At 62.4% G+C, this 15,669-nt stretch overlaps 1 protein-coding gene across 4 annotated transcripts in view; it reads right to left on the bottom strand.

The window, feature by feature from the left end:
* Window positions 1-567: 567 nt before the first annotated feature.
* Window positions 568-15,669, bottom strand: part of NFIC (nuclear factor I C) — a 64,789-nt gene continuing 49,687 nt past the window's right edge. For 2 of the 4 annotated variants that reach the window (XM_045544420.1, XM_045544411.1), the window contains exons 7-11: window positions 12,415-12,540; window positions 10,497-10,681; window positions 9,657-9,810; window positions 7,719-7,804; window positions 568-3,195 (exon numbers count right to left, since the gene is read on the bottom strand). In XM_045544420.1, the coding sequence (XP_045400376.1) occupies window positions 3,178-3,195; window positions 7,719-7,804; window positions 9,657-9,810; window positions 10,497-10,681; window positions 12,415-12,540 (569 nt within the window). In that variant the 3' untranslated portion in view covers window positions 568-3,177. The remainder of the gene's footprint in view (window positions 3,196-7,718; window positions 7,805-9,656; window positions 9,811-10,496; window positions 10,682-12,414; window positions 12,541-15,669) is intronic. The other 2 variants (XM_045544430.1, XM_045544440.1) reach the window with 2 other exon arrangements.

Below are 15,669 nucleotides of genomic sequence, written 5' to 3' on the forward strand. Positions count from 1 at the left end.
AGTGAGGGGCAAGGGGACGGGGCAGGAGGGGATGCCACCCGCGGCTGGTCTCCAGGATGGGGACAAGTCGGTCCTTTGGCAAGAAGGTTGGGGGACAGGGGGTGCCTCTGGGCTAGGGGTGGGACAGCAATTACCCTGAGACAGGGTTGCCAGCCTGCATGGGACGGGGAGGGGGGACAGGGGAGTCTGGCTGTGGTAGAGTGGCCGCCCCGTGGTGGGGACGCTGCCTGGGGAGGTGCATGGCATCTGGGCACTGGCCCTGTGACCACCTAGAGAGGAGAAGCCCTCGCCCGGGACCCAGGGTGTGCCCCTGAGGTCTGTCCTCTGGGCGGAGGATTCCAAAATGACCCCTTTGGGGCCCGGGAGCAGGGCTGGGGTGGGGTGGCAGAAGGTAAGCACCATAGCACACCCCCAAATACAGCAGGAGACGTGAGGCCAGAACCAAGGAAGGGCGGGCTGGGGGCAGACCACCGGGGTGACTGTTTTGTGGCTTGCTTTTTTTTTAGTGTGATTTTTCCTTTTTTTTTTTTTTCTTAAATTCTCATTTTCTTCTTCCTTTTTTTTTTATTTTTACAAATAGAAATACATCCCTTTTCAATTTTTATTTTTTTTTTATTTCACGTCATTGTTTTGTCTCATTCTTTGTTTTGTTTTGTTTTGAACTACACGAGCAGGACATGCAGCTATCTGTGTGCGCTGATATTGTTTAAAGGTAATAATACTTATTTCGGAAGGCAAGGCACATCATGTGGTAGAAAATTTCGTGCAAATTAGGAAACATGGAATTTTTTTTAAGGTTTTTTTTTTGTACCTTTTTTTGTTTTTTGTTTTTTTTTTTTAAAGAGGAGGTGAGGAGTGGGGTGGAGAGAGGTGGGGGAGGGAGGAGGATAGAGCCAGGTATAATCTGCCATGCACGTGTCAGCTGCGGCCAGCTGACATCAGGAGCCAGGTCACAGAAGTCCTTGACTAAGCACCATGCAAAGTTAGGTAAAAGTCGGTTCTCGTCGCACCCCCCACCCCCACCCGCCAACCCCCACCCTGGTTGAGAAGCTCCCAGACAAGCCCCCTCGGCACAACCCTCCCCGCCCTCCTGGAGAGCGGCCCTTGCTGTGGTCCCCAAGTGCCCACCCCGAGGAGGGGCCCTGGGGACGGGCGGACGGACCAAGGGACCAAAGCCAGAGGATGGCAGAACCTCTCTCTCTGGGCGATGGGTGTGGGTTGGGGGCTTGGTGGGGAGGGGTCTGGGGTCTTTCTCTTTAGGATCCAGTGGGCTCGCCAAGCCCCGGGGGGCCAGGTTGGGAGGAGAGTCTGGTTTGGGGGAGGTGGGACCAGGCTGGGAGTGGGTGACACTGGGAGGCCCTGTGCCCTGGACGTCGGCTTTGGCCTAGGTCAAAGGGGGTAGGGGGTCGTGCTGGGGGGAGATATTCCCTAGCGCCAGGCATGAAGGAGGTCAGGGGAGCTGGGATGGATGGCCCGGGGAGGGGTCCCTGTGTTTGGGCTCGGTGGCCCTAAAACACCTCACACCCCTTCCCAGGCCTCCCCAGAGACAGCCATCCTGGGGTGGCAGGGGGTGTGGATGGGGCCAGGGAGCCGGCATGGGGGGGCACCTGGCGTCCCCAGCTTAGTGTTTTTGGAGCGGCTCAACGGAAAACGCTTAGCAGATGGGAGGCCCCCTACACGGCCACGGGGGGGGGGGGGCCCAAAGTGCCGGCGCTGACACCCCCCACCCCACCGGAACCCTCCCATGCAGGCCCTGGGTGGGCACCTCCCACCCGCCCCGCCTCCTCTCTCCTTGCAGGGGCGCGGCTGTGCCCGCTGCACTTGGTGGGGGGAGATGAAAGTGCAAACAGGTGGTCCCGCTTCTTGCTGCGAGGAACCGGGAGGGGTGTCGCTCCGGGATGTAAGGCACTGGCAGAGGGGGCGTGGGGGGGCACTCTGGCTTCCCCAGGACCCACCCCCGCGCCCCGAGCAGGGCAGGGTGCCAGGGGATGCCCAGCTCTCTCTCTCTAGCTCTGAGGGGAGCACAGCAATGAGGGGTCTGTGACAGAAGGTGGTAGAGGTGGGGGAGGAGGGAGAGGGGTGCCCGCGGCCCCCCACATCCCAGCTGGACAAGGAGGGGGCGGGTGCTGGGGATCAGGCACTTAAACCACTCGCTCTCACCTCCCACCTCCAGGGGCTAGTTGGGGGAGGGTCCTCCCATCCCAGAGACTCCAGATGGGGGTACCCCCTTTCTCGGGGGCACATCCCCCTTTCTCAGGGAGCTCTGGGTCTCCCGGCTCCCCCCATCCCCTTCCTCAGAAAGTGCATCTCTTACAGTGTGTGCAACGTGGATCCCTCCCCTGGGGGGTGCAGAGCTGGGTGGGGGTTGGGGTGGGGGTGGCCTGCTACGCCGGGGGTGGGGCCGGGGTCAATTGCATAGAGACTTCTCCTCCCAGTGGGGCAGGCGTGAGGGCTGAGACTGAGTCCCCAGCAAGAGAGTCCGCCAAGTGCTTTGCAGGGGGCATGGGGCAGGGAGGCCGGCAGGAACCTCCCTCCCGATGGCAGAAGGTACCTGCCACGCATCCGTCGTGCATCCGCGTTCCCCACCAGGGAGGGCAAGCTGGTGCCACACGCCCTCCTGCGCCCTGGCCACCTGCCACTGAGGTCTCTGCTGCCCGAGGCTGGTGGGGGTCCTGGGTCTCTCCCCTTCCCCACCGGCAGCTGATCCACGGGGCCGGTCCATGTCCCGGCCGGGGGCAGGTGCCCAGGGAGAGGCGGCCTCGCTGGGTGTCCCGCCCGTTGGGCCTGGGTGCGGGCGCCAGGCCGTGCTCACCTGGTCTCTGGGCAGAGTCGGGCATCTGTCCTTCCGGAGATGAGTAACTGAGGAAGACGCCCGTCGCGCGGTCTCCCGTGGGGCGGCGGCCTTGGCGTCCCGGGAGAGTCGCAAACGTCTTTACCTCTGTCTTCTTGGTTGGGTGGGTTTGCTTTTTGTTTTTTTTTTTTCCGGTTTGTCTTTTTTTTGTTGTTTTTTCCTTTTTCTCCTGCGTGGTGTATGTGTCTGTGTGTTGTCTTTCCGGCCGGGCTGGGAGTCGGCGGGGTGTTCTTGCTTGCTCTAACTTTCCACCGAAAATGTGGGGGCTGCGCTGCCCCCCGGGATTCTCAGGATGATGGAGACGGGGTGTGGGGAGAAGACCGGTGTTATCCCAGATACCAGGACTGGGTGGTCCGGAGAGAAAGGGGAGAGGGGGAGAGAGAGAGAGAGAGAGAGAGAGAAATTGAGGTTCAGGTTTTGCCTTTTCCCAACCCCCTCCTCAACCTCCTACAATGCTGTGACCTTGGTTTCCCCATCCCACACTGCCTCGACCTGCTGGGTGACCCTGGGCGAGTGCCTCTGCCTCTGAGCAAGGCTGCCAGATGCGACATAGGATGCCCAGTGAAATGTGAATTCTGGGCAAACCACCCAAAGTTTTTTTTTTTTTTTTTTTTTTAGAGACAGGCTCTCACTGTGTCGCCCAGGCTGGAGTGCAGTGGCGTCATCACAGCTCACTGCAGCCTCCAACTCCTGGGCTCAAGCAGTCCTCCTGCCTCAGCCTCCCAAGGAGCTGGGACTACAGGTGTGTGCCACCACACCTGGCTAATTTTTCTATTTTTAGTAGAGACGGGGTCTTGGCCTTGCTCAGGCTGGTCTCGAACTCCTGGACTCAGGCGATCTTCCCACCTTGGCCTCCCAGAGCACTGAGACTACAGGTGTGAGCCACTGCGCTCGGTCTGAGAGTTCGTTTCCTGTAAGTCTCTCCCATGCAGCATTGAGGTATGTTTATACAGTGTAAGTCTATCCCACGAAAACCTCAGGATATACTTGCACTGAAAAAATGATCTGTGGATCTGGAATTCAAATTTAACTGACAGTCCTGTATTTTTATTTGCTAAATTTGGCAACCTGAGCTCTAAGCCTCTTGCCCTGACTATAAGACAGGGTTGAGGGGGAGCTTTTGGTGGGGAAGGAGTGTCTGGTTCCCACCTGGTGGCCACATCCCCCAGTACACGGAGGCAAATGCATGAGCTTTTATGGTCCCCCTGAGACCCTACCCAGGCACTGTGACCTGGGTTGCTCCCTTACTTATGTAGAGCAAACATTTTCCCATTTAATGTCCCCCTATCACAACCCCCGTGAAGGAGGGATAGGTCTCCCCCGGCTGCCCTGCTTTGCAGGGAAGAAAGTGAGGCTCAGAGAAGTCAAATCACTTGCCCGAGGTCACCAGCATGGGAAAGAGGCAGAGCGGGAACATGAACGCAGGCCTGTCTGGCGCCAGCTGTCATTTCTGCTTCTGCCCAGGGCAGCCCCTCGTCTGCCCGTCAGGAGCCCCTCAGCGCCATCTGGGCGCTGTCCTGGCAGCCCGGGGCCCTGCCCTGGCATGGGAGCCCCGGCTACTCGTTCCCCAGAAGTACAGTGAGAGCAGAGGGAGCTGAGGGTGGCTTTCAACCCCTTTTTACAGAGCAGGAAACTGAGGCTTGGGGCAGGACAGGCCTGCGTGGGGCTGCACCTTGGGGACAGCTCCAGCCTCAGTCTCTGCAGAGAAGCGGCTGTAAGACCCCTGCCCTGGAAACGCAAACTCCAACCCCAAGGCACCCAGTCTGGCCTGTGTTTGGGGGGGCACCCCACACTCCCCCCAAGGTCAAGGGTCAGAGGCAGGGCTGCCCTCCGCCCTGCAGTAAATCAGTCCATCGAGTCCCCTCCGACAGGGCAGCCGCTGGGCCGGCCCATGGAACTGGCGCCGTGGTTCCCAGCCCCCTACCTCCAGCCAAGTTCAAGTTCATCTTGGCCATTACCTCATGTCTGGTTTCTGCTGGCAACCAGACTGACTCTGGGCGTGACCCTCCCCGCTGCGGAGGACGGCTCCCCTCAGCCCTGCTCGCTCCTCCCGCCTGGCCCCAGCGTCTGCCTGGCTCTGGCCCCAGTAAGGGGGGGGCACCTTCCCACTGGTCTCAGGGAGACCAAGGCAGCAGGCCTGGAGGGTGAGGTCCAGGCTACAGCCCCTACGGCTCTGGGCATGTGACTTAACCTCTGCAGATCGCACGGGGCAGGGTGGGACCGAGCCCCGCTCTGGGGGACGAACGGGGAAAGACACAAAGGGATGGCGGGTGACTGACCAGGGCAGGATCAATCGCCATTGATTGCGGGGTATTGATCGGGGAGCGGGGCGGGAGGAGGCAACTCCGCCAGGAACGAGAGGGCGGAGGCAGAAGTGCTGACTGGCCACAATCGGGCAGAGGCCGCCAAGCTCGGCGCTTCCTCCTCCTCTCTCTCCCCATCTCCTCCCTCTAGGGGGCTCTCAGTCCCTGTCCCCCCCCACGCAAGACCTGCCCTCTCAATGACACCCAGCCTGGGGACCTCGCCTCCCCCGCCAACCCATGCTCCCTTGAGAGTCTCTCCGCAATCTGTCACCTCCCTTCTGTGCCCTGGAGAGTTCCTTCTGACTCCCAGACACCACTGTGCCCCTCCCTCACTCTAAACCCTTCCATGGCTCCTCACTGCTCCCAAGGCAAAGCCCGAGCTGTCCCTCTTCCACATTCCAGCTGCTTCCCCACCTCCCCAAACACATCCTGCCTGGAGCACCCTCCCCTCCCCCACCAGGCCAGCCTTTGCCACCCAGCTCTGCCACCCACCCTTCCCCAGGTTCCACCACCCTCCCTGGGTCCCCAGAGGGGTCCTGCTGGCCCAGAGAGGGAGGCTGAGAAGCACTGGGATCTGAGGCACTGCCCTTGCCTGCCTCAGTTTCCCTCCCCTGCGGCAGGGTGGGGTGGGGCTGCAGCCTGGGTTGGGATCCCCGGGGCTGGTGGGAGGATCAGGTCAGGAAGTTGGGAAGGCAAAGCCGGCTTCCTCCCAGGCCTGTTTTATTAGCTTTGGCCTCTGAAGCAATTAAGACATTCCCAGCCTGCTACAGGGAGGGACCCGGTGGGGGCCGGAGGGACATGCCGGCTCCATCAGGCCTAGGGGAAAGAGGGTGGCCATGGGGGGCTCAAAGCTCAAAGCCGGGAGTCCTGGGGCCTGGCTTGAGTCCCCAGCTCACTAGGTGACTCCTGTCCCTGGTCCCCCGGGCTCCGGGGTGCAAGGTGCAGGGCAGGATGCTTAATATTTGGGTGCGAGGGGAGGTCTTGACCTTTGGGCGCCCTTTCTGAATGAAGCCTGTCCTCCAATGCCTGTCCTCTGGGGCGGCGGGGTGCCCAAGGCCAGAGGAAGAGACTGAGGTTCAGAGTAGGCGAGGCAGCACTGACTCCAGGACCCCCAACCCCAGCAAACTGGTCTTCCCCAAACCCAGGAGAAGCAGCCCAAGGACCCCCGCATCCTCCTCTGCCCCGTGTCATCCTCTGGCTGGTTCTGTGGAGTAGAGGGACCAGGGCCAAGCCAGTCCTGGGAGGAGAGGGAGGGGACAGCTCCCACAGGCCAGAGGCTCCTTGGGGGCCTGGCTGACACCTGGTGGGGGCGGGGAACACCCGTCCTCCCCTGACACTCTGGCCCTCCAGAGCGCCCCCAGCAAGCAGGCCAGCCACAGAGTCTCCCCAGGAGGCAGGGGCGTGGCAGAAGGCTCTGTGGATTGCACCCGTGGGGCTGAGGATGGGACGCAGACATCTCCCCACACCCCGAGCCCTGCCCACGGAGTCCGCTGCAGAAAACCTCCCGCAGTGGCCGGAAGATCCGAACACGGCCCCCGGACCCTCCCAGGGACGCTCCCCCCAACCCCAGCTCTGCAGTTCTGGAGCTGCCAGGTGGCCCCGAGCTGGTTCCTTTTGGGCGGCCGGCCCTCTCTGGTCTGTTTTATATCCTTCCAGCCCCTCCCCGACAGGCCCCGGGGCGGAGGCAGGGGCTCTGGGGTCCAGCCACCACCCACAGACACAGGGCTGGTCACACACACTCCCGGCTCACACTCGGCTCACACTCGGCACGGACGAGCACTCCTGACTGGTCGGGCGGTGACTGCTGGGGAAGCTCGGGCCTGGCCAAGGGCTGAGGCTGCCCCCAGCTCCCAGAAGTGGGCCCCAGTCTGCACCCGCCAGGACTCTGCCCCCACTGCTGTGTAGCCTCAGGCAACTCACTTCCCCTCTCTGAGCCTCCTCTGTCTGGTCCTCAACCAACCTGCCTTCCTTCCTGCACACACCCAGCTGCGGTAGCCAAGTGGACGCCACCCCTGCTTGCCGATGCCCCTGCCCATCCTGTGTGTCTGGGGTGGGGGCTCAGATGCTACCCTGGGAGGCCCCTGCCATGGGCGGCCACCCCTGGTCCCTCTGGGCCAGTGGCACATGGAAGGGGATGAAGGCTGGGAAGAGGTAGAGAGTCCCAGCTGACATGCTGTGTGACCCTGGGCGGATTCCCTTCCCTTGCCTCTCTGGGCCTCAGTTTCCCCATCTATACAAATGGGACCCGCGTGGTAAGAACGTTGGCCCCGCAGCTCTGCTGTGACCGTCTCCCAGGAGACGCTCTAGGGAAGCGGCAGGCAGGGCATGGGGTGTGGGCCTGAGCCACCTGCCCCTGGCCTAGGTGGAGGCAGGTCAGGCCATGCCGGGTCCCTGAGCCTCGAGGAGCAGCCAGGCGGGGGCTCTAGGCCCGGGCAGGGTGTGGGGAGCTGGTCCCCCGAGCTGGGGCTGTGGCGCAGGACCCAGCAGGCCCGCCTGACCCTGAGCCCCCCAGGAGGGCCCCTCTGCCCTGCCCTCCCACCCCCAGCTGGCCTCTCGGCCCCTACCTGTGCCTGATAAATGCCTGCAGGATCCCTTGGTCCTAATCCCACAAAGGAACGGTTTGCAGGGGACGTGTCGGGCGTAGAGTAGGCTGCGGGGAGGAGAGAGACCGAGAGCCCGTTAGCGAGGGGGCACGCGGGAACAGGGGCTGCCCTGGGCCGGGCCCAGAGAGGGTGGCCACCGCCCAGCGTCACACAGCTGGGCCCGCACACCCAGCACCGGGGGCCTCCAAGCCTGCCGCCCTCCCCCGGCTGAACTGGGCCCCCCGAAAAGCCCGAGGGAGGCTTGGTGTGTGTGTGGTGGGGAGGGGACAGGGCTTCTGACTCCGGGGACCCAGGGTCACGGCTGAGCTAAGGCGGGGGCGGGGGGGGGGGCATCTGCCGGGAGGGGAGGCGGAGGATGAAAGATTCATAACTCAGAAACCGCCTGTGAATTATTCAGGGTGTTCCACTGCCTGCCCCGTCCTGCCGCCTCGGCCCGCGACCCGCGCAGCGCCATCAATTATTGAGGGGCTTTATGTATTCATTTTCCTCCCGGAGAAGGCGCGGGCCGCCCGGGCGTCTGCATACACACGCACACACACAGCTTTTCATCTCCCCGACTACACCCTGCCAGCCAGTGACCGTCACTGCCCCGGGCTGCAGGGGGGTCGGGGGTCCCAGGCAGGCTGGGACCCCAGGGCAGGAGGGTGGGTGGTCACAGGCGGGTCCCCAAGTGGCCTTGGCCGGGGTGCAGTAGGCGGGAAGCAGCAAGCTCTGGGGGTTTAAGCGGGGTAGATGTGTAGCTAAGAGCCCCGGTGCAGGAGAAGAGGAGGGAATCCGTGTTTACCCTGCACCTGTTAAGTGTCCACTGTATGCCGGGCACTGGGCATAAGCCCGTGAACCCCTCAGTGGACCTACCCAGGAAGCACTATGGTTACTCCCATGTCTGAGCAGGCAGGGAGGTGGCGAGGGCTGCCTGGCGCTGTGAGAATGTCCTCCCTGAGCCTCCCTGGTCCGTGCCCCGGCTTGCGTCCCACCGCCCTGAGACTCGTGCACTGGGACTGACCCCTTTTATAGCTGAGAAAACTGAGGCTCAGAGAGGGTAGGACGTCTGCCCGAGGTCACACACGGAGGCAGATGCAGAGGTGGGTTTGGGGGCTCACCCCTTCCAGTGTGCCCACTGGGGCCGGCGTTCAGGGCACGCCTATCTCTGGGAGCCAGGGTGGACCCCGGAAGAGGGTGGACAGCCCACCCGAGCCTGTGTGGGGGTTGCAAGGAGAGCCACGGGGGGTGGGCAGACCCCAGGACAGGGGTCCTGGGAGCTGTTTCCCTGCCTGGAGCTGCCCCACGTCCGGGAATGGGCAAGGGGCCTGCAGGCATCACCTGGAACCACACCCGGGAGTGGAAACATCTAGAAGGTGGGGGGCCAACAATGCAGGGGGTTCCACGGTTAGGTAGGCAGGTGGGGACTGTCCCATCTACAGGTGCAGCCCAGCCCCAGCCCCACCCCATGTCGCCCGAAGGAGCGAGGGGCCAGTGTGGCTCATTCTCCGCCCCCAGAAGCCAGAACTCTGAAAATTTTTACATAAAACATCCCCATTTCAAAATGATAACAACAGAATCTCATTTTCCACAAACAAAAGATATGAGGCTGGCCCTCGGGCCACTAGTTGGAAATCTTAGTCACTGCTGGAAGGGGACTTTCAGAGGCCCCCAGGCCACTAGGTGAAGGGGCAGACCCCCGCCTCTCACCTTGCCTGTGGCTGGGTCCTGCCGTCCCGAAGCTGCCTCGGCCCCACACCGGCCTGACCACGTGGCCCCAGGCTGTCTCTGCAGACCCACCAAACTCGCCAGTTCCCGCCAGGCCAGGCCTGACCTCTGAGCCCGGCAGCGGGGCTAGGAAGGGCAGGGGGCCCCTGGGGACGTCCGCCCCACCGGGGGCACCACTCCCCGCGTGCTTACTGGCCGAGGTCTGCGACGCGGCTCCTCCCTCAGAGGTGGCGGTGGGTTTGGTGGCAGGGGGGAGCGCCAGCCGAGACAGCCCCGGGGGCGGAGGCGCCAGCATCTGGGCGGAAAGGCAGTGGCTGGACATTTTGAGCTGACCACTTCCATTTAACTGGGGGGAACAGAGAGACACGTGGTTAAGGGGGCGGGCGCCCCCTCCGCCTCGGGCTGCTGGCGCCAGACGCCCCCAGCTCTGTCCACGGCCCCGAGGGGGTGGCCATGACGAGTTTGCTGGGTCTGAGAATGGCCAGAGGTGGATCCCTGGGGACGCATCACCTGGGCCGGGGACGTTGCTGGGTGACACTCCCTGCACCTGTTCCTTAAGCCATCTGCTGCTTCCACACGATGCCACCTCCTCCTGACACCGTCTTCCTAATTCGCCAGGAGTGCACGGTAAGTAGCGAGAGAAGCTGTGCCCCAGCTTCCGAAATCCGAAACGCCCTGAACGCCAAGAGCGCCCTGTGGGGGCTTCTCTGCTGGGTGTTTTCCAGTCGATGTGCACCTGCCTTGAGTGCCGTGCGGACACGCACACGACTTGCTGCAGCCGCAGGACTGCAGGGACCAGCGGGCGCTGGCCGGGCCCCTGGGGCCGAGATGTCTCGCGTGTGCCAGAAACCCTCACATGCAGATGATCTGAACTGCAACCCGAGCCGGCTGACACCCAGTGCTACGCGGACGAGAGGACCCGGTACCAGAGTCCACCGCAACACCGTTTAAAGGAGCAGCTGAGTTTGAGCACGTGGCGCCCCGGGAGGTCACCGGTGGCCTCCAGGAGGAACCTGCGCCCGTCCTACTCACCGGTCCGGGCTGCTGGCTGGCCGGGTCACAGGCCAGCGAGACGAGATCTTTGAGCGGGTCCTGGGGGTTGAGATGAGGTGGGTATCGGATGGCCGTGTGGGGGAAGTAGGTGGACGCGGCCTGGGGCAGGATGGACGTCGTTGGGAAATGCAGGGCCGAGGACGGGTGGGGACTCCGGGCAATCCCTGCGGAGACAGCGGGAGGCGATGGTTAGGGTTAGGGTTAGGGTCGGGGTTAGGCTCTGGATGGTCTCAAACTCCTGGCCTCAAGCAATCCTCCTGCCTCGGCCTCCCAGAGTGCTGAGAATACAGGCGTGAGCCACTGCACCCAGGCTTGTTTTTTTTTTTTTTTTTAACTGAGGACAATGTGGTGGCCCTCAGAGGACATGCCACTTGCCCAAGGCCACACAGCAAGCAGAAGACAGACCCGGGAGTTGAGCCCGGGGCCATCTGGCCTCACGGTCCACACTCTAAACCCGAGGTCAGCAAACTCTTTCTGTAAAGAGCTGGAGAATGAATATTTTTTTAAATGGAAATAAAATGCACATACCATAAAATTCACCCTGTTAAAGTATCCAAATAGTAGTTTTCAGTATTTTCACAAAGTTATGGAAACAACACCACTATCTAATTCTAGAACATTCTACTACCCCAAAAGGAAGCCCCGTCCCCACCAGCAGTCACTCCCTACCCCCTCCCCCAGCCCCTGGCAACCACGAATCCACGTCCCGTCTCTGTGGATCTGCCTGTTCTGGACGTTTCATATAAATGGGGTCACACACTGTGTGTCCTTCTGTGTCTGGCGTCTCTCACTGAGCACGATGTCCTCAAGGTCCATCCACGCTGTGGCCTGTGTCAGAGCCTTGTCCCTTTTCATGGCTGAGTGATAGTCTACCGCAATATCTGCATTTCCCTTTTTTCTAAACAGTTCAGTGACTTCCAGCCTATTCGCTGTTTACAGTAGTCCCTCCCCACTGCCCCCGTGTCCCCAGCCCCTGGCCAGAGAGTCAATATTGTCGGCTTTGCGGCCACACGGTCTCTGTCCTGCCACCGTAGTGTGGAAGCAGCCGGGGGTGATATACAAATGGGCCGTGGCTGTGTGTCAATAAAACTTTATTTATATGAACAGGTGGCCCGAGGGCTGTCACCTGCTTAACCTTGGCCCACATCACTGCGTGGCTTTGATCTGTCCCTGCCTCCCTGCCTACGTGTCTGCATCCTTGTGTGGAACCAAATAATTCACTATTATAATGCGGGGTAATAACCAGTATTTGGGGTCTCCCATGAGGCACCCCATTTAATCCTAATGACAACCGTAGGAGGTGGAGACGTTTATTAGCCCCAATTGACAGGTGGGGGGAGGGAGGGCCACGTGTACAGCAACCAGCTCAGCCTCAACCCGAGCTGCCCAATGTCTGCATCCTTCTGCGACGATGACCCCGTGGGTCTCTCTCTGTGACTCCGTGGGGCCCCCTTGCCTCTGGGACCATGCCTGACCCTGGACAGGCCCTGCCCCAGTCTCAGCCTTGGCCTTGCAGCCTGAGAAATGGGCAGAGGGGTGCAGCCCGACCCCTCAGCGCTCAGCTGGGCTGTGGCACAGGGGAGAGAGTGCTGTGGGCTGTGGCCGTATTGGCAGCTTCTGGTTCTGCCTGTCTGTCTGTCAGTGTCTGGGGTTGGAACACAGGCTTCAGTCTCTTCTTGTACAGAAGGGGAAACTGAGGCCCAAAGAGGCTCAGCCACACCCCTTGGCAGGCTGGGACCAGGCCCTGGGTGCTGTCTATCACGGCACCTTTATGGGTTTTTTTGTCTTGCTGGAAGGCTACAGCAATAGGACTCGTGGTCAGACATCCAGTGGGACTTCCCTGGCCACTGGATGAGAGGGCCTGCTGCCCTCCCTGCCTGGGGCCCTGGGTGCTCACCGCTGTGCACGGCGATGACAGGCCGGTGGTGCTGGGTGAAGCTGGACAGGCGGGGGGAGTCCTGGGGGGATGGGCTGTTGAATGGCGACTTGTCCATCTCTGTCTTCTTCACTGGGGATGAGATGCCTGCAGAGGGAGCGGGATGAGAGGGTCATGGGCCGGTCACAAAGGGTTAGCATCGTCTCCCTGCCCCGTCTCCTGCCAGAATCCCGGGGCACGGGGCCGGAAGCCCATTGCACAGAGGAGCAAGTCGAGGCTCAGCGCAGAGACAGGGGCTGCCCAGGGCCCCCGGACCTCATAGCCCGGCCCCTGCCATTTTCTCCTTCCAGGGAAATCAGATGGCTCAGGGCCGCCCGGTGCCCCGGGGTGGGTGCAGAGGGTCAAAGCCCAGCTGGGCCAGGCCAGCTAAGTCACACGGACAAGGTGGCTCTGGGCTTGCGTTCCATGTCCACGCTGGGGGGTGGCGGGGAGGGACGGAGCCTTCCTGAGGCTTCAGTGACATACGCCCACCCTCTGCCATTCCCGCTGGCATCACTCCACACATGGGGCCTTTCGACCCTTGGGAATCCCCTGGAGGCCATGTGACGTGGGGCGGGTGGCAGCACCTGGCCCTTTCCATAAAACTCGGAATCTCACAAAACCCTGGACTTCATACCGGGGGCAGGTTGGGGATGGCGGCTGAGGACTAAGGATCCACTGCCTGTTCGAGGACAAGCCCACTGCCGTCCGGCGTCCTTGGACACAGGGACCTTTCTCCAAGGATGCCTCGGGCCCTAATTTCCTGGAGGAAGGTCAGCCGCCCCGAGGCCCAGAGAACGTTATTACTGCAGGAGCCGCTGCCGCTGCTGCTGCTACTGGGGTGGGAGGAGAGGGGGGACTGCGGGGAGCCCCTGACGTTTGCACGCCTGCCTTGAAACTAAGTGAGAACATAAGGGCCCCAGTGAGGGCCGCCTGGGGGATTCAGGGAGGCTGGCGTGGAGTCGTGGCTCTGGAGCCGGAACGCCTAGGCCTTCCTGGGTGGTGCCTTGGCCTGTTCATCTGTAAAATGGGCACATACTTGGCAGAGATCCTGGCAGAGAACGAGCACTTGCTCAAGGAGCCCCCACCAGCATCGGGTTGAGGACAGACCATCCCAATTCTGGGCGCAGGGCAGCCCCCGGGGAGACGCCAGCCCGCCCCAGCGCTCCCCCACCCCACCTCCGCCCGCGTCCTCCTCCCGCGAAGCCTTTCTCAGTGAGAGCTAAGGATGGTGGCTTGCCTCAAAAAATGCAGAGTCCTGGGCCCTGCCCCGTCCCTGGAGTTAGAATCTCAGGGAAGTGTGGCTTGGAGAGCCATGTTTTTAGAAATGATTTTTATATTTTATTTTAGGGGCAAACACATCTACTGAGACCACTCAACCAGGGGGATGGGTTCAGCTTCCCTCTCACTTGGCCCAGCGTCCCCTAACGCTAAGGTTTCGCTCTCCCAGCACTGTGGACACTGGGGCCAGATGGTGCCCTGGGGCAGGGGCAGCATTCCTGGCCTCCAGCCACCCCATGCCAGGAGCATCTCCCCAGTGTGACAACCACAGATGTCCCCAGACATTGCCCCCTGTGCCCTGGGGATGGGGTACCCTGGTGAGAACCCTTGGGGTCCTCAGAGGCTGTCACTATCTCGCGGGTCCCCGTCCCGTGTGCCCCTGCACGGATGTGCGTAAGCATGGCGCCCACTCCCTTGTCCCTGGCATTGCTGTTCCCACTCAGGGACTTCTCCAGCCTCTCTTGCGGCCATGGCCCAGGGTGAACTGAGATCCGGCCCCCAAGGGACACGCAGCTTGTCATCTGCCTTTGCTGTTAGAAACCTGGCTGTCCCCGTGGGCCCTGCACACACCACGCCGCGTGGGAGTGAACACGTCGCTGGGCACATCCCCGCGGTGGGTGGGCAGAGCCGGGGGACCCATCCACGCCTGCCCTCCGAGGGGAGCGGCACCCGGGACTCCCGTGTGGGGGACAGGAAGGGTGACCCCTCCAGCTGTGCCCGGACTGTGTGGGGCAGGGAAGGCCCGAGGCCCTGGGCTGGGTGGGCCCAGAGGCTGATCCCCCCCGAGAGGCCTGGTCTGGGCTCTGCCAGGTGGCCTGGGGGTGGGGGAGGCCGGTCCTGTACGTGTGTGTGTGTGTGTGTGTGTGTGTGTGTGTGTGAGACTGTGTCGGGGGTGGGGGCCCCCCGCCGGCACACGGCCGCAGAGGGAACGAGGTCGCTCAGGAGGATTTCCTAGAACAGCTTGTCCTGGATGGAAAGTCTGGCTCAGACCCCGCCTCCCGGCGCCACATCCCTGCAGACGCTTCCAGAGCTTCCTGAGACAGGCCCGTGGGAGCCAGGGCAGGCCAGGAGGGAGGGGGAGCCCGGCCCTGCCACCTCGAGGAAGGATAACCCCGCGTGCTCCCGGCCGGGCTGGGAAAGGGACAGACTCGGCACCCCGCGCTGGGGCACCCCCATCTGTGCGGCCGACACGCCAGAGCCCCCCCAGCTGACCCACCAGCGCACACCTCGGCCCCAGCCTGCACGTCCCGCACAGAACCCAGCGGCCGTCCCTCTGCTCAACAAACACAGCCACACGTCTCCATCCGAGCCTCCTGCCTGCGCCGTCTGAGAACCCCGACTTCTAGTGACCACACGGGCAGGGAGGGTCCCCCATCGGGGCATGTTTCTGTTCGTGTGACACGAATGCCCATCTGTCCTCCACTGGGGTGTCCACTCTGTTTAACACAGAGGCCTGGGTATTCCCGGCCCAGCATCCGTCTGTGTGCACAGCATACAAGCCTGTCCCCACGGAAAGGCCAGCTCCCCGGAGGGAGGCAGGGCTGCCCAGGGGCCCAGGAGCATGTCATGCTGCTCACGGTGCCCCGTGCAGAGCGTGCAGGAGTCGCCTCCCTCTGCCCGGCGTAGGTGGGTGATCAGGGCAGCCCCCAGCAGGACGTGGCCAGGAGAAAGGGCCAGAATGATCAAAGGCCCAGAGGTTGGCCTGGGGGGCCTGCAGGGCATGGCTGTGGGGGCCCGGCCTGGCACGGGGCTGGCATGAGCACCCAGGCCTCTGCCCCGCCAGGCACAGGCATGTGGCTGCAGAGAGCCGGGGTGGGGGCACAGCCAAGTCCCCTCGGCCACTGCAGAGGAAAGGAGAGCTGCTCTAATCAGCTTAGCCCCGTTAATGAGCGGCTAATTGGGGGCTGTCTAGACAGGAAGCTGGAACGCTGGGGCTGGCCGGTGGTGGTGGAGGAG

The sequence above is a fragment of the Lemur catta genome, chromosome 1, assembly GCF_020740605.2.
Source record: "Lemur catta isolate mLemCat1 chromosome 1, mLemCat1.pri, whole genome shotgun sequence".
NCBI lineage: Eukaryota > Metazoa > Chordata > Mammalia > Primates > Lemuridae > Lemur > Lemur catta.